This window comes from Bidens hawaiensis, unplaced genomic scaffold (assembly GCF_021521415.1).
Source record: "Bidens hawaiensis isolate Kalapana, Puna unplaced genomic scaffold, B.hawaiensis_p1.1 tig00000416_1, whole genome shotgun sequence".
In the NCBI taxonomy this organism is placed as follows: domain Eukaryota; kingdom Viridiplantae; phylum Streptophyta; class Magnoliopsida; order Asterales; family Asteraceae; genus Bidens; species Bidens hawaiensis.
In genome coordinates, this window is record NW_027491029.1 from 5,578,678 (window position 1) to 5,597,758 (window position 19,081).

General features: G+C 34.4%; 1 protein-coding gene across 1 annotated transcript; it reads left to right on the plus strand.

Moving 5' to 3' along the window:
• The first annotated feature begins 6,919 nt into the window (after positions 1-6,919).
• Positions 6,920-9,425, plus strand: LOC143625070 (putative inactive receptor kinase At1g48480). Its single transcript, XM_077095528.1, has 2 exons — positions 6,920-8,245; positions 8,625-9,425. Exons 1-2 carry the CDS (start codon positions 6,931-6,933, stop codon positions 9,242-9,244), a joined length of 1,935 nt encoding a protein of 644 aa, XP_076951643.1. The 5' UTR covers positions 6,920-6,930; the 3' UTR covers positions 9,245-9,425.
• Positions 9,426-19,081: the final 9,656 nt, after the last annotated feature.

A 19,081-nucleotide genomic window follows, 5' to 3' on the forward strand; every position in this document is an offset into this window, starting at 1 on the left:
CTTATTTAACTTGTGAACTCACCAACCTTGTGTTGACACTTTTAGTATGTTATTCTCAGGTAGCCGAGGCGGGCGCGCGGTTTAGGAGCATGCATTAATGAAAACACTTTTATTCTGCAAACTTAATTTTAACAGTTACATTTGGTTTTAAGTCGTCCTGCGTGACGCAACTTTTGAATTAAGGTTTTACGCTTCCGCACTTACTTTCATTTAAACGTTTTTCTTTGGTTTGGTTATAACTAATGATTCCGATCCTGCCAGTTCACACCCTCTGACGGTAAAACTCCGTTAGTGGATTTTGAGGGTGTGACACACTACGAGTTCCTCGTGATGTCATTCGGTCTAACGAATGCTCCCGCAGCATTTATGGACATGATGAATAGGGTGTGTCGACCGATGTTGGATAAGTCTGGAATCGTCTTCATTGATTATATATTGATTTATTCAAAGAGTGAGTCTGATCATGTCGAGCATCTGAGAGAGGTGTTGGAGACTCTGAAGAAAGAGAAGTTGTATGGTAAGTTTTCGAAATGCGCGTTTTGGTTGCGAGAGGTGCAATTCCTAGGTCACGTGATTAATCCTGAAGGGATTACTGTGGACCCGGCTAAGATTGAAGAGATAACTAATTGGAAGACTCCACAGAATCCGAATGATATACGAAGCTTCCTAGGGTTAGCTGGCTACTATAGGAGATTCATCGAAGGTTTCTCCAAGATAGCCGCACCATTGACCGGTATGACCCGAAAGTCGATAGTATTCAGTTGGGGTAAGTTTCAAGAACAGGCTTTTCAGGAGTTAAAGAAGAGACTCACGCAAGCTCCAATCCTTGCTTTACCCAATGGTGACGAGGATTTGGTTGTTTGTACTGATGCTTCGCATTGTGGATTAGGCTGCGTGTTGATGCAACGAGGAAAGGTGATAGCTTACGCATCTAGACAGTTGAAATTCCATGAGAGTACCTATCCGACGCATGATTTGGAGCTAGAAGCAGTAGTGCATGCTCTCAAGATATGGAGGCATTATCTGTATGGTATTAAGTATACCATTTACACAGATCATAAGAGTTTAAAGTACTTCTTCGAGCAGAAAGAGTTGAACATGAGACAGAGGAGATGGTTGGAGTTGATTAAGGATTACGACTGCGACATTAAATACTATTCTGGTAAAGCTAACGTTGTCGGCGACGCGCTAAGTCGCAAGAATGAGGAAGTCATTGCAACAGTGAAGTCACACCAGTTGATTATGAACTCAAGCCTATTAGAAGAAATCATCAAAGTACAGTCAGAAGTGCTGATAAATGAAGGGCTAATAAAGAAAGAAAGGATTTTTCGTCAGCAAGATGAGTTGATAGAAAACACGCATGGTGTGAAGACTAGGTTTGTCCGTATATGGATTCCACATCATGGAGATCTTAGAGGTCGAATATTAGATGAAGCTCACAAGTCAAGATACCCAATTCATCCAAGAACTACAAATATGTACCAAAATTTGAAAAGAGATTACTGGTGGCCAGGAATGGAAAATGATGTAGTAGATTATGTCAGTAAGTGCTTAACTTGTTTACAAGTCAAAGCTGAACATCAGAAACCTTATGGAAAAATGCAACCGCTTGAGATACCTGAATAGAAATGGGAACACATCACCATGGATTTAATAACCAAGATACCTCGTACAGCTAAGCATCATGATACCATCTGGGTGATTGTGGACCGTTTGACCAAGATTGCTCACTTTATGCCTATACGAGAGGCTATCTCGTCAGAAACGTTGGCAAGCTTGTTCATAAAAGAGGTTGTGACTAAGCATGGAGTACCGTTATCGATAGTGTCTGATAGAGATACTCGGTTTACTTTGAGGTTTTGGAAGAAGTTCCATGAAGCTATGGGAACGAGATTGAACATCAGTACAGTGTATCATCCTCAAACAAACGGGCAGTCTGAAAGGATGATCCGAACCCTTCAGGATATACTATGTGCTTGTGTTTTAGATTTTGGTGGAAGATGGGATGATCATATGCATCTGGCAGAGTTCTCCTGCAAGAACAGTTACCATTCAAGTATTGGTATGCCACCGTTTAAAATGCTTTACGGTAGACGATGTAGAACCCCGGTCTGTTGGGGATAGATTGGTCAGAAAGAAATGGGAAGTCTAGAAGGGGTTCAAGAAACATCTTCAAAGTTCGACCAGATTAAGACAAGAATGAAAGCTGCTCAAGACAGACAGAAGTCGTATGCAGCTAAGCGGCGACGACCGATTGAGTTTAACGTTGGCGATAATGTGATGCTCAAGGTCTCGCCTTGGAAAGGGATTATCCGATTTAGGAAAACAAGAAAGTTGAGTCCAAGGTACATTTGACCGTTTAGGATTATGGATCGTGTGGGGTAAGTAGCTTATTAGCTGGATTTACCCGATGAGTTAGAAGAAACTCATTCAACCTTCCATGTTTCTCATCTGAGAAAATGTCTAGCCGATGACACGTCTCACGTGCCATTGATGGACATTGAGGTTGATGAAAGTTGAACTACATTGAACAACTGACAGAGATTATCGATCGCAAGGAGAAGCAACTTCGTCTCAAGGTTATACCTTTGGTGAAAGTGATATTGAAGCATCGCAAGGGATCAGATGCCACTTAGGAAGCTGAGGATGACATGCGAAAGTTTTACCCTAGTCTGTTTAAGTAATAGTTAGGTTTCGGAGACGAAACCTCTTTAAGGAGGGAAGACTTGTAACATCCTAAATTTATAATAATCAATAAAATAAAGTTCATGTTTTGAAATGTGTGTGTTAATATTTAATTAAGATTAAATAAAGGAAAGAAGTATGGACTTGAATAATTAAGATGGAATATAGGATGGGATGGCCTTAGGTCCATGGGCTTAAGAGAGTATAAATACTCCCTTAAACCTCCCTAAAACCCTAAATCCCTCACATCCTTCCATCTTATTCTCTACACACTCAAACACACACACACACACCTACATAAGAATAATCACGGCCGCGAGCTAAAGGAGCAACCCGAGACCAAACCTAGCCTATATCTTGATAGGTCTTGAACGTACAAACTATATACAAGATTTAAAGTTATAACCGAGCTAAACCGCGACCTCACAAGCGTCTAAAGTATGATCTTTATCATTAAAGTTTACGTTTTTATGAACGGTTAGCCTTGAAACTTAAAACTAGAGTAGATCGGGTATAAACGAAACATAAAGGTAGCAAATTTGATGCTAGAAACGAACTTAACGAACCTACGACTGTATATGACTCGTTTAAAGAAACCCTAGATCTAGTTTCGAACATCTTGGCCTTAAAAATCCAAGCTTTACGTTCGTGCGGGTCAAGTTTGGACCACAAACGGTCAAGGGAACGTTTGTGGTTAAGGCCGAACCATAATAAGTGGATTAAGGTCACCAAAACATGTGTTTTGGTCGATAAACGAACATTGACAACATCAGTTCACTACAGCAAGTTTGCTTGCATGCAAGTTCGCTTGCATATAAGTTCGCTTATATTTATGTTTACTTATATCAAAGTTCGCTTACATTCAAATTCGGTTACATTGAGACCCGGATGCATGGCGACCCGTATATGTACATATATACATACACTTGATGGTATGCACTGTAAGGACCTAGGAGATAAAATACAAGAATGTTAAAATAAAGGAAAACAATAAAAATTCTAAGTAAAAGTAAGCTAATACTAGGACATTAGATTAGATTAGATCAGATGAGTATTGATACGTGTAACTTACATACAGTTAGTCGAGCTCAATTGAAGAAGGGAATAACGATTAACAGAGAAAGGAACAGGATCTAGATGAGTTTCTAGCACCATTCCTTGTTATGTTTTCGGGGTTGTGTGCATACTTGATGTGAATTGTTAATACACTTATCCTAAGTGATAAGTGTATGCCTTATGTGATTATATGAAAGGTATGAATGATTGTTTGTCGATACGTGAACGATCTTCGGATATTGCACGTACTGTCAAGTTATAATGTTATGTATAATGTATGAATGAGATGTACGTATGTTATGAATGAATGCAAGAGACAGTCAGGTACAGAAGAAAGGGACTGAGCCCTAATAATACTCAAGGTAGAAAGGGACCGTAACCTAATAATATTCGAGGTAGAAAAGGGACCGAGCCTTTTATAATCTCGAGGCAAGATGGGACTGAGCCCTGATAATACTCAAGGCAGAAAAATGGACCGGACCCTAATAATATCCGAGGTAGAAAAAGGGACCGGACCCTAATAATATCTGAGGCAGAATAGAATAATGTAAAGTAGAGTTTAAAATAAAGTATGAAGGTAAGTATGTATAGTATGGACGAAGTATGAAAGTATGAATTACGTATGAAAGTACGTACTTATGAATGTATTGTATGTTGTATGATTAACTATAACTCACTCAACGTAGCTGACTTTTAGTATGCACGTAGGTGAGTAGAATGAAGCAGCTCGCTTGAGGGGAACATGTGGCACATGTATAAGAGACTGGCATCTGAAGTCGCAAGACGTTTTTATAAACTATGTTTTTTATTTGAAAGACGATTTGTTTGATAAGACAAAGTTATGGATTAAGTTGTAACGTTTTATGAATTTTTAATATTCCGCGAATGTTTTTTTTATTAACTCTGATGTTTAGAACTATGTTAATGAGTAAATCCAACGTCCAAATGTAGGGCACCGGTAACGAGGCCTTACAGTTTGACGGCTGGAGGTTTGTTATGACGACTAGGGTTCATAAAAGTTCAAACTCGTAGCCGACATATAAGTCCCCCGCGAGTCGCGGGGGACGCTCTTCTTTACGTCGCGACGCCCCACCCCCTCCCTCGACAAATTAGTCGGCAGCTTGAAATTTCTAAGAAATAGGTCCCCCGCGAGTCACGAGGGACAAATACACACCCTCATCAATGTGCGCGTGCCCGGGGGCGGGGCGGGACAGGGGGTCTTATCCCATACTGTTTTTATTTTTTATTTTTTTTCCAAAGATCTGTGTCGTTCCACATGGAAGCTGGTTCTCCATCTTTTGCCTCTGTTTCCGCTCCTTTCACACACGGGTGCATGTGAACACGAGAATCCGTAAATACGTGCTAATTTTGACATACAAATACTATAATTTAACATGATTTCTTATCAAAAAAAGTATGAAAATAGATGTGTTTTGCAACACATCATCAACGCTTATACCACGTGTGGGCTAGCGGTGCCAACAATACGGACATTATTAAACACGCATTGGAAGAGTGTCAAAGGACCTAAGAGGCCTTCTCGTACATGAAGTGTTGAGAGCACTCTTGTGGTAGCCTAAAGCGGGCCCTCGTACCCCCATCACGTGAACTTAAAAGGTCAAAAACCCTCAATCAAGTTTTTATTGAACGTTTCGACATAAATTTGACCTAGCTTGATTTTAAATAAAAATTATGTTTGCGTTTAGATAAATATAAGCACTTCTCAATAGCATATTCTAAATTTTATAAAACTTTAGATTTTAAAAGTTATATAAAAAACTACACGTGAGTAAATTAAATATAATTATACTATATTAAAAATGGGGTGCCGACGAAATTGAGTTGAAATTGGTCGGAATATTAACTTTTTTGAATTCTCAAAAAATAGAAATTGGTCTAATTTGAAATTGATTGGAGGATACGAATTTTGTTCAAACTTGGTCTTCATGGATTTCAGAAAAGACGGATGGGTTGAAACTTGGCCGATTTCGACGGGTTTTCCCCATACTTGAACAGTTGTGTCCTATTTTTTACAAGTGTCAACTTATTATTGGATGTTGATACAGTCGGCTCGATTCCAAAAATGTTGTCGTCGTCAATTTTCATAAGGGCAATTAAGAAATATACAGATTAAATGAACTATTTACACTGTGTTCTCGAATCCATATAACAAAAAAAAAAATTAAAGGAAAACGTATCATTTCCATTCTATTTTTTTATTTTCCTTCTCTTTCTTTCCATTCATTTCCTTCCAATTTGAAAGGAAACTATCTCCTCTCAATTTACTCTTCAATCCCTTTCATTTATTTCTTTTCTTTGTATCGTTTCCTTCTATTTTCTTTCTAAAAAAACCTATGAAACACACTCATTTTCTTCTTTTCATCCATTTCTTTTTCTTGTTCTTTTTAAATGGGACTAGCGAAAACAGTGTTATGTCATGTTTTTGAGTTTTTTTAAAGGAGAAAAGGGAAATGAAAACTAAGGATAGTTAAAAAATGAGTGTTCTTGAGTTTTTTTTTATGATGAAAAGGAAAATAGTAAGAGGAGTTAGAAGGGATTAAATTGATGTTTTTTCCCAATAAATTATTCTCTCAAAAATGAGCTGATTACTAAGTATAAAAAACCAAATTACAATATTACCCACTAAGAACATAATTAAGAACATCCAACTCAAGGGTAAAATTGTACAAGTGTTATTTTCCTTTTCTTTCCATCCAACTCAAGAACATAGTTATCATTTACTTTTCTCTAATTTTCTTTTAACTTAAAAACACACCTAATTAAAAAATAATTTCATTCCCTTCCTTTCTCTCTTCTTTCCTTTTATTTTCTTGATTAAAAAACTCAAAAACCACGTTAGGGTTTCTCCTTACAAGAAATTAAGGTATTCTAAGAATTTTCTATTTTATTTACATGTTGCATTATTTATATTCCTGACAAAAATAATTAATATATTAGAAAACAGCACATATTTTAGTTAGAATATAATAAATTTATTACCACTGTTTTACCAAAAGGTACCCCTGCCTTTTATGAAAATCAGGAATCTCATTCTTTGTATGATGAATACTACATACCCACAACAACACAGTTGTCACTCTTTCTCTCTCTAAACCAGCTCTAGAGAGAGAGAAACTACTGAATATCAATAAACTCCACATCGTGCAGTCCTACTGCCACACCACTACCATGAAAACAAACCCAGACCTTATCTTTCTCTCTCTCATCTTCCTTTTCTATTTCCTCCCCGCCGGGACCCCCGACCTCGCCGCCGACCGCTCTGCCATCCTCGCCATCCGCTCCGCAGTCGGTGGCAGATCCATCCTATGGAACATCTCCCAACCCTCCACCCCTTGCACATGGCCCGGTGTCGTCTGCGACAATACAACCAACCGGGTTGTAGAACTCCATTTCCCAGGAATGGGCCTCTCCGGCCAGCTTCCGGCCAACACTCTAGGCAACCTGACCCAACTCACCACCCTCAGTCTCCGGTTCAACGCCCTCTCCGGTCCACTCCCGGTCGATATATTCAACCTCGTTAACCTCCGGAATCTGTACCTCCAAAACAATTTGTTTTCGGGGCAGATTCCGGATTTGTTTGCCCCACTGACGAATCTTGTTAGAATTAGTTTTGCCAATAACAACTTTTCGGGTGCTATACCCAACTCTGTAACAAACTTGACACGTTTAGCCACTTTGTATCTGGAAAACAATGCCTTAACGGGTTCCATTCCGGATCTGACCCGGACCAATATCGCGCTGTTTAACGTCTCCAATAATCGGTTAACCGGTGAAATCCCGTCGAGGTTTTCGGGTTTTCCGGACTCGGCTTTTGCCGGGAACTCGTTGTGTGGGAAACCTCTTGATTCGTGTGCCGGGTCTGGGTCTGGTTCGAAGTCGTCGGATGGGCTCTCGGGTGGGGCGATTGCCGGAATTGTCATTGGATCTGTGCTTGGGGTGTTGCTGATTCTACTGTTATTGTTCTTTTGTTGTTGCAAGAAGCGAAATCAAAAAGACGAAACGGCGTCCAAAGATTTGGGGGGAAACAACAAGCAAGTCGAAATTGAAATAGCCGAAAATCCGAATCCGAATCCGAAATTGAAACCCGGGGAAAATGCTGATGGGCACACGCCCTTGTCGTCGGCGGTGGTTGGCGCAAAGGGGAAGTCTAGTGAGGTTGTTAAGAAGTTAATATTCTTTAACAAGAATAAAGAATTGGGTAAGTTTGATTTGGAGGATCTGCTCCGGGCATCCGCGGAGGTGCTCGGGAAAGGGACGTTTGGGACCGCTTACAAGGCGGTGCTGGAAATGGGGTTTGCGGTGGCGGTGAAGCGCTTGAAGGATGTGACGATGCCGGATAAGGAGTTTCGCGAGAAAATCGAAGGCGTAGGAGCTATGGATCATGAAAATTTGATTCCTTTAAGTGCTTATTATTGCAATGGGGAAGAGAAGCTTTTGGTGTATGATTATATGCCAATGGGTAGCTTATCTGCTTTGTTACATGGTAAATTATTACAGTATTATTTTTTGTTACATGATTATAGTTATGAAATTATGATTATTGTGCAGGAAATTGTGGATCTTGATTCTTCATGTTTTGTTAGTTTTGAGTTTTGACTAAAATGTGGGTGGTCAACTGTCCTTTTCAAACCAAAAGATTGTTAGGTTGCTAGATCTGTTTATTATTTAGTACAATTTGGTTATGAAGTAAGAGTTAAGATATTAATGGGGTGGTTTGAATTACCAATTTGGTAATGTAGTTTGCTAATTTTATACTCCACTATGTTAACAATAAATTAAAATATATAATTTAACTTGATTTTCTGTAATAAATAATAATAATAATAATAATAATATCTTGTTTTTTATTATTCTATACACAGGAAACAGAGGAGCGGGGAGAACGCCATTGAATTGGGAAACGCGATCCGCCATAGCTCTAGGAGCGGCGCGTGGAATCACGTACCTACATGCAAAAGGCCCGGCGGTCTCCCATGGGAACATAAAATCATCAAACATCCTCTTAACCGCATCCTATGAGTCCCGTGTGTCTGATTTTGGTCTCGCACAACTTGTGGGCCCCAATGCGACACCAACTCGTGTGGATGGCTATCGTGCACCGGAGGTAACCGATATCCGCAAGGTTTCTCAAAAAGCAGATGTTTACAGTTTTGGAGTATTATTATTGGAGCTTCTAACGGGTAAGGCACCAACACACGCGTTACTAAACGATGAAGGGGTTGACCTCCCGAGATGGGTTCAGTCTGTGGTTCGAGAAGAGTGGACTTCTGAGGTTTTTGATCTCGAGCTATTAAGGTATCAGAATGTTGAAGATGATATGGTTCAGTTGTTACAGTTAGCTATTGACTGTTGTGCTCAGTACCCTGATAAAAGGCCGTCTATGGTCGATGTGGCTAACCAGATCGAGGAGCTTTGTGGCGGTTCGAGCGGTTTGCACCAACATGACCCAAACGTGATAAATGATATTGTGAGTGATTCATGATCCTTTTTGGATCTGATTGAATTTGTTGTTTTTTGATTAATTGTTTTTTTGGTTTTGGAGATGATTATATACACATTTTGATGTTGTAGTTTGTTGAGTAAATTGTAATTTGAAATCTCAATGTTATTCTTTGTTGCTTTATGTAAACTTTGGCTATTTTGTTTTTTTATGTTATTATTTCTTGTATGGAACCACAAAAAATCTTATATTAAATGTCTGATTGTGAGTTTACTTGTAATCTGTTTTTTTTTTCTTTCCCTTATTTGGATATAGAGACAATTGTTTTTTTATTGAACTCTCATACGAATACAATGTGAAAATATATTCATATTTGTTGTCGGTTAACCCATATATTATGTCCTACTAACTGGATAACACGTTTACAAGTTATAACTTGATTATTATCTGTCAAGCTATTTGATGTAATTAGATAAATGTGTTTTGTTAATGTTATAATTTTAAATGTGTGGAGGTAAGAGTTATGTTTTTGTCATGAATAAACAAATTGGTCATATTTTGAATGAATAATTCAACTAGTTTACCTGAGAACTTGACAGTTAATCAATTTGACACAATTGACATCCCGTGTTCTAATCCAAGAGAGTGAGTGTGATTGAATTATACGGCTATATATATATAACTGTTTTGTATTTTATATCAATACAAGTGGAACTTTTGATAAATTTGTTTGAGTATTATATTTTTAAGGTAAATTAGAAATAAATAATTTTATTTTTTGTGTATTAGCTGATAATAATTTTATCTTCAAAAATCACCACCAACGGTTTAACTATTTTTGTTACAATGGACTTTCGTTAAAAACACACTTAATGTCGCTAAGTTTTTTTTACTAGTTTCAAACTGTTGTGTAGGGTTTTTCATCGAAAGAATGATACGGGTTGACGTGTGTAAAACTTATCTCGAAACAATGTTTCAATTCGGGTGTTTTAATTTCCAATTAACAACAATCAAGCCATAATCTCTGTTTCGAGATAGTTTTGCAACAGTCGACTCATTCTTTTTCTGATCAAAAGCCCTAAAACATTGATTTAAAACTCGAGAAAAAAACTTAAAGACACGGAGGTCCATTGAGACAAAAATAGTTGAAATGTTGGACCGCTAGTAGTGATATTTAAAGGTGGGATTATTATCGGGTTATACACAAAATGTGAGATTATTTATTTCCAATTTGCTGGATAGGGGATTTAATAACTCAAACTTTAGCCTTCTGGCCGCCAATAATCTCAACTTAAAAAATTCCATATATTAATCCTAACTTTCTCCATATTGGGCTCCACCGTGTCTTTTTCTAATGGAGACTAACCCAATAAGTTTTGAGGTAAAATATGTCTTTTCTCCAAGTTGGTGGGATGAAACAAAACTTTTGTTTATTAGAACCTAGGTTTATCTTTCTTCTCCAACTAAGGGTACAAACAAGCCGAGTCGTGCCCGAGCTCGAGTAGGCTCAAGCTCACCTCATTTAACTTAGACCGAGCTTGAACTTGAGCTCGAGCTCAGCTCACTTCTATCTTTATTTCTAAAGTTCGAGCTCAATTTGTTTACTATTTATTAATCAAATTTGTGTATTAATTACTTTTATATATTTTTTTAATTATAACTTTATATAATATGTATTATTTTATTATTTTCCATAACTATATATATTGGTTAATAATTTTATATGAATTTTCAAACCCTCTCTTCATAAACAAGTGGTGGCGGTGGTCGCGACGTGGTGGTGGGGGTGGCAATGGTGGTGAATTTTATATTTAATGACATATTTTGATCTAAAAGAAACCATGTTGATTCCTGTTAAGAAAATGCTTAGTGGACACCAATAGGATGAAAAATTGAGAGTAATTTTAAGAATTTCTTAAATTGGAGTTAATACCGGTCAGAGGTGGCTCGTGGAACAGCGAAAACAAGTTAGAGCTTTAGGCCTACACTTAATTAAGGCGCCCAAGTCTAAAAAAAACATTATATATAGATATATTATAATGGGTAAAGTAAACTCAAAGTAATATGTTGGTGTGGTGGTATGCTTGGTTGTTATTAAAGTATAGGTTATGAGTTCAAAACTTGTAATAAACAAAAAAAAAATTCCTTAATAATTGCCATGAAAATGTAACAAAATCTTGTTTCGATTTAAACATCCACATTCATTGAGTCGACCCTAATGCCGGTTAATAGGCTAAAATATGAATTATTAAAACCCAATAATTCATTTTTAAAATGTCAATAGCCTTGATTCAAAAAAGTTTTCATATTATCAATTATATAAACTTCTTACTCTATAATGTTTTATAGTTTTTCTTAAAATATTACTTTCATGATTAAAAGGCCTATTTATTTTTAAACAAACAAAAACCAAGTGAACTGGGTAGGAGTGGGGTACGGGACACAGACAAAGAGTAGGGCATGAGAGGGAGAGAATTGTATTGATATTTTGGGTTCCAATGCTTTCCAAATAAATTATCTTCCGTTGATTAGAGAAAATATATACAAACTTTTATACTGTTCAAAAAGTATTGACCCCATCACCAATCACACCCACGTTAGACGGTCACTTTAATGTGGCATTAGTGTTTCTGTTTCATGCATCCTTACTCTTACACTGTTACCCCCATCATATATATATTCTTAGTCGAGGAGCATTTTAATACTCGTGATTTGTTCAGTTACACAACTTTAGTATCGTATTAGTGTTTCATGCATCCTTACTCCTACACTCTTACCCCATCATCTATATTCTAAGAGTTACAGGCCATTTTAGTACTCGTGCTTAGTTAAATTACGCAATTTTAGTAGTTTTTTTTTTTTAATTTATTGCAAATGGCTACCTTAGTGTTCTAAAACTTACTATTTTAATACTTTTTTAACCCCGTATATTTTGTCCGTTAATTCAGGGATAAATTGGTAATTTTGTTTATTTTATTTATTTTCTCTTTTGAGCTAAGTACCACTTTCATACATGTGGTTTGTTCAATTATTCAAATTTAATGCATTGTTTTGACTTAATTGCAACTGGAAACATGAATTAATTTTGGATACACATGCAAACCAAGAAAGACATTACACGTCACAATTAAAAGATAATCTCTAACCCTAACCATTGTTCATCTTCAAGTTCAATGAATTACGATATGGTATTTTTCCCATGTGGTTCGTCAACCGTTTTTCATCTACATGTTTAATTTATGCTATATTGAGAGGTGCGAGGCTATGGGATTGTATTTACCTTGATCCTCCGATGTGGCAAAGAGCTACTGTTATCATACCCGAACTTTTGAAAAAAAAAAATCAATGCACATGAAGAAAATTCAAGAAAAATGGCCAATATGATCTTAAATCTTGAGCTACAGGAAATAAATTGACAATCAAGAACAAAAGGCTTAAAAATATGTTATACATTTCATGGTTGTTTTTCATCTTCTATAATGTATTTTAGTTATATTTTAATTGTAATGTGTAATATGTAATGCCTATTTTGGTTTGTCTATGTATCCAAAAGTAATCAAAGTGTTCAGTTGCAATAAATTCCAAAAAGATACTAAAGTTGCGTGATTGAACAAACCACATGTATGAAAATGACACTTAGCTCAAAAGAGAAAATAAATAAAATAAATTAAATTACCAATTTATCCCTAACTTAACGGAAAAACTAGACGGGGTTAGAAAAAAGTACTAAAATGGTAAGTTTTATAAAAATGATGTAGCCATTTGTAATGAATTCCAAAATGATACTAAAGTTGCGTAATTAAACAAAACACATGTACCATAATGTAATTTAACTCATATTCTTAATTATATAATCCTTTGGGACAATGACATATTTCCCCCTTAAAAGCTCTTTAAATGTATATTTACCTAACCAAAACTTTTAATTGCAATTATCCTCACTTTTAGCTATAAATTGGCAAATTTATCAATTTTAATTTATTTTATTGATAATCGTTAATTTAATGACTATTCTCCCATTTCTTTCAACTTAAACTTAAATATTGTATATATACAAATTAACTTTTAGTCCGCGTGTTACGCGGGTTACTTTTAAGCTTTTTAATTATTGTTTTTTTAATTATTTTTTATGTATATTTTTCATGTAAGATGTATTTAGGTATTAAACTTAAAAGTTACATGAACTTATAAAATATGTTATGTTTATTAGTTACAATTAAAGTATAGTTTGTTTTGTTTTTTGTTTATTTCTCAAATGAGTCTCATTGGTTTAATAGTTAATGTGACCCAATATTTTTTTATTTAAGATGCGAATTTTTGTCTTAATATACATGAATGCATAAAGAAATTTATATGATTTATGTTATTTTCGTTTGTATTGAATTGTTACGGTTCGTTGGTGATGTAGAACGTATATTTTGTTTAATGGATCACAAAAAATGGGCTCTCACGTGTCTGTCAATTAATATAGCCCAACATTTTGTTTTTTGTTGTTTAAAATATATATTTTGTGCTTGATAGTGAATTGAGCTTTTAATAAATTGATGTATTTGAATTTCTATAGGCCAATTTTAGTTCCACGTCTATCTTAAATGGGTACGTCATATGTTATCATTTTATTTTTGGGTGAAGTATTAATTAATTATATTTTTTTAGTATGATGTTTAGTTTGTGATTTTTTTACTATTTTGTATGTATATGTTGTATTTATAGATTTTGTAGTTTAGTTATTGTTGTGTATTAAAAGAACATTTAATTTGTTAGTTTTTATTCTTATCAAATATAATAGAAGTTATATTAGTTTATCAATTATTTTACGAAAATTTTATGATCATATGTAAAAACTAAGTTTTTAAAAAATTATTTTTATTAATAATGTATATGTTTTTAATATTTTATACCCAAAATTTTATATTATGAAGTTTTGTAGATTTATTTCTTTTTTATATTTTAATATGGGTAATAATTGGAAGCCATCATTTGAAAGTGACGTTATAATGATAATAAACCGTCTTGAGAAATCTTTTCTCGTTTTCTTTATCAAATCCTTTGTTTCATCTAACAATTATAAACCCTAAGTTAATATTCCCCTTAATTAGCATGAATTTTGTTGTTAAGTGGAAGTTTTGTAGGTTGTTGAAGAGATTTTTATTTATTCTTAGTTTATTTAATCAAACATTGAGTCAATAACAATTTACTACCACTTTTAAAATAATATATTGGTTTTAAATAATCTCAACTATCACATTTTGGTCACTGCCGATTATACCTAACGAAATGACTAATGACAGTCTCACCTTTTATAATTTTTTTCTACCAATGAACCTTGACTAACGAAATTCTAACGTCGTTAGTGTTCATAATGTGACTTTCTTATTTGGAATATATGTGGCATGCTTATGTAACATACTGCACTGCCACCACCACCACCATGGCAGTCACCACCACCACGACCGCCACCACCACCAGTTTCCTAAAAATATTAAGATATTTTATTTATGTTTTATTGGGTGAATTTTGACTTTTGAAGTCAAGTCAACAAGTTTAAAAAGAAGATAAACTATTAATATGAATTTTGTCACTTAAACTTTTAGAGTTCACCCGGTACTTCAATGAAGCAAATGATAATACAAGCTTTAACCTTGATGGATCCTCCTGCCAAATATGAAGTTGATATTATGATTCATTTATAAATAGTCCGTTACAAAGCATGATCACAAAGAAATTATGTATACCTGTTGTATCTTCTTTATCAGAAGAATTATATTTTGAGGATACAATGGAGCTAAAATAGCATTCATTTTCTGTCAAGGTATTCATAAAATTCTATCAAGGTTAGGTCGGACTACGCAAACCCGTTAGCATGATTACAAAAACCCAATGCAATAAATTTTAGATGACTTTTAACCCATATGACCCTTTTAAGATTATGTTTTATTCTTTTAGTAGTGTTCATTAGAGCTTGTAAATGTAGAAAGTTTTCTAAAAGTGTTTATATAAATATATTTATAGTTACTACTCTAAAAATATACGCTATTTATTATAACTTTTAGATATATTTCAAATCAGTTTAAATGCTAATCTAAGCCTATAAAAGAACCAAACATTAACGAACTGTTCGACTAGAAGTTCATCTTCATTTATTTAGAAAACGAACAAACATGAACATGCATTTTTTTTGTTCATTTATGTTCATGAGCATCAGGTTATGTTCGTTTATTTATGTTGATGTATTTTCGTTCGTTAATCCTTTATAAACATCTAAGTAGTTATATTATATATATATATATGAAAATAAAAAAGGCTAATTAAAATGAATGATGTAAATTTAAGCCATTAATTTAGATGTGTTTTCTGGATAAATTATGATGTATTAGACTTGTTCATTTCCATTGCAAAATGTTCATTTAGATTTTAAATGAACGAACATGAATGCACACGGATATGCCCATATTTTTTATGAGCGAACATGAACAAAGTAATGATAAGGTACCTTGGAATACCAATGATTATATTATGCCAACAGCCTAGTGTTTCCCATTTTTTGAAAGGTGAAGCTAAATATTTTATTCTAAATGTAAACAAAATATGTAACCTCCGTTATGACCGAATGTCCGAATCTTAATCAAATACGCTTCTTGTTAACACTAGACCGTTTATGATTTATGACCTGCATCAATTGAGAAAGAAACCAACACTTTAAACTGTAACTTTCTGAACTTGTTGTATTGATGCATGAAGATATTTATTCCAGAATTGACTTTGTTTTCAACGTGCTTAATATATGATGATAAATATTAGTAAGTTTCTACTCGCTATCCAAAATAACATCAGCAATGTTCTTTAAATAAGATTTTTTTAATCATGTCAAATGCTTCAACATTTGGGATTCTTTTGCAATAGAAAGTTGATATTACCTACAAGTGATTATTTTCTTTTTAGTTTTTTAATAAACGAATTATGATAGTGATCATACTATTGTTGTAACAAAAATAATTATCAAAGGTAAAACAAAGTTGCATACCTTTTCTTTTTACCTAATTATAGAGATTTCATTCCCGTCTCATAAAACATGTCTTGTCTCACAAAAATGTATTCTTTGCTTATTTTTGACGAACTTCACCGAAGATAAAACACACGTTTGACACTACAATTATTAAAAGATTAACATAAAAAAGGTTTTAAACGACATATTACCAACATACAAAGGCACACACATACCCAACAACACATCATAAAAACATATTACATATAAAGTAGAAACAACTGACTTTGAGTGTAGTACCAATACATTCTCATAAGATTGCTACTTCAAAGAAATAACACACAACTCAAGTTGCAAGAACAATTCTCCGTTTGTAATATGCGAAATTATATTATTTCTTTATTTATGTGCAAAACTGCAAATAACACATTCGTTCAATTTAGATACTTAAACTTACAAATAAATAAAACATGTACTAATAATGAGTTGAAAGTGAAGTTTCAAATACCAACAATATCGTTATCTAAAAAATATATTATTAAACAAAACCATATAAATCCAAAAGTCAAACAAACAGATGTGAATAAAACAACAAAAACGTTGATCTTCAAAAACTAACAAAGGCAAAACGAAAAATAACCCTAATAAGAACACTAATGGAAATAACCTTTTGAAATTGAATACTATAATAATTACAATAATAATAATATATATCATAAAACCTTAAAAAATTAACGAGAAAACCTAATTAATAAAGAACTATAAATCTTTAATAGTTAACAAAGGCCGATCTTAAATATAAAACAAAGCCAATTAATTTTAGGTATACATATAGATTAGGGGCAATGATACAACTTACTTATTGAATTTGATTTGAAATTAGCATAATAAAAAAAGACACATGCAAAAAAAAAATCAATATTAGTACACAATTAATGTGTTGCTGAAGCGATGAAATCACACTACTGAATCGTTGATTGAGCTAAGGTTTTGCAATTGTAAAGATAGAGAAAGACTTTCAATCCACCATGACTTTCGCTCAGTCTTCTCCCTGTTTCAATCCACATCAGCGATAAGGTGGGTTTGAGCAAAGTCTCGTAGGCAGAAGAAAGAGGAAAATGTTAAGATGAGTTGTTATGAACCGTTGGTTATCCGGGTTTCATTATAAGCCCCATACCCGTCAAAGCGGTTCAAACGCATAAAATGACTCCATTTACAAATGAACCAATCTGGTGGCTTGAGAGGCGGCTGGGAGTGACCAGAGCGCGACATGTAGGATATTAAAGGTTTCGTTCGTATTACAGGGTTATTTTATATTACTCGTTTCTAATATATATATATATATGATTTTATTTTTATGTATTGTAAGGAAGTTAATAATTATATACTTAGGATTTGATGATGAACATTGTTTCACAAATAGGTTAGATGTTATAACCGGTTTAAAATTTATATGGGTTTGGTAAAACCCATGGCTCGCTTTTTTTTCTTTAATATAAAATTGTTTCTTAATTACAAATCATATCTTTTTTTTAAATAAATATTAATTTTTAGTATATCCCTATTTTATAGAATTTTCATATCATATATTTGGTGAGATTAAATTTTAATTTAATTAGATGTTATAACTCATTTAAAGACTGTTTGGGTTTGGTAAGACCCATACCCGTAAATTCGGGTCAAATGCATGAGAAGCCTCGATTTAAAAATCAAGCAATCTGGTGGCTTCCGGGGGGGGGAGGGGGGGGGGCGACATAGCGGCACGTAGGATTTTTGAGATTTCGTTTATATATACTATTAGATTTTTAACTTACTTTTTAGTGTGTTTTTACTCGTTCGTTTTCACTAAAATGTATGTGCTTAACGAAATCCGTAGAAATGAATCAACTAAATCAATTGTATCTCATACATCCTAATTTCTAACAGAAGCCATCACCTCAACATACTACCAACCAACATTTTCAAGCAAAATTTCCAAATCAAATCATCATCCAAACCGTTTTATGCAGTTTATTCATCATGCATCATATATGCCATTTCACGAGATAACATCAATTTGCAAAAATTCGAAGATATAGGTTAATAACATGCAATCAAATTAACTGTCATGAATGAGCAGAATATATTGATTGTATTCAAATTATATAAACACAAAACCATCAAAACCATCCTATTAAAGAATATGAAATTCCATGCTCACGTTAATTAATTTTCTAAACAAACGAGCATAAACTAACTTGTATTAAGCATTTGATTCAAGGGGGTTTTGAAATTGATCATTAAGGTAGTATTTGGTATGCAGTAATTACAGGGGATGGAATGATTCATTGCTTGAGAATGAAAAAACTAGTGTTTGGCTGCTCAATGGAGTGGAATCATCCATTACACATGGAATCTCATTTCATTAAAATCATTACTTCCCACCATCTTCTTTTTTTTTTCATTTCATTCCTCATTCACTCTACTTTCTTAACAACACCACCACTACCATAGCCACAACCACCACCTGACCGCCACTGCCACCGTCGTCATCTTCGCCACCACCACTACCTTACCACCAGTGCTACCACCGCCACCATTGTCACCGTAACCACCACAACCATTTTCACCGTAACCACGCAACCATTGTCACCGTCGCCGCCTGACCATCACCGCCACCGCCACTGTCGCTACCTAACCACCACCACTTGACCTCCACCACCGTCGCCGCCACCCTACGATCGCCACCACCATTTTTGTTGCCGGAGCTACCACCACCGTCGCCATTGTAGTTAATTTTTTGGGCAAAAAAATTTACTTTGAGATAAGAGTGTGTTAATTATTTCTATTTCATTTCTACTAAGTTTGGATACCAAACAAAATTAACTAATAATTCATTTCATTTTAATAGGTTA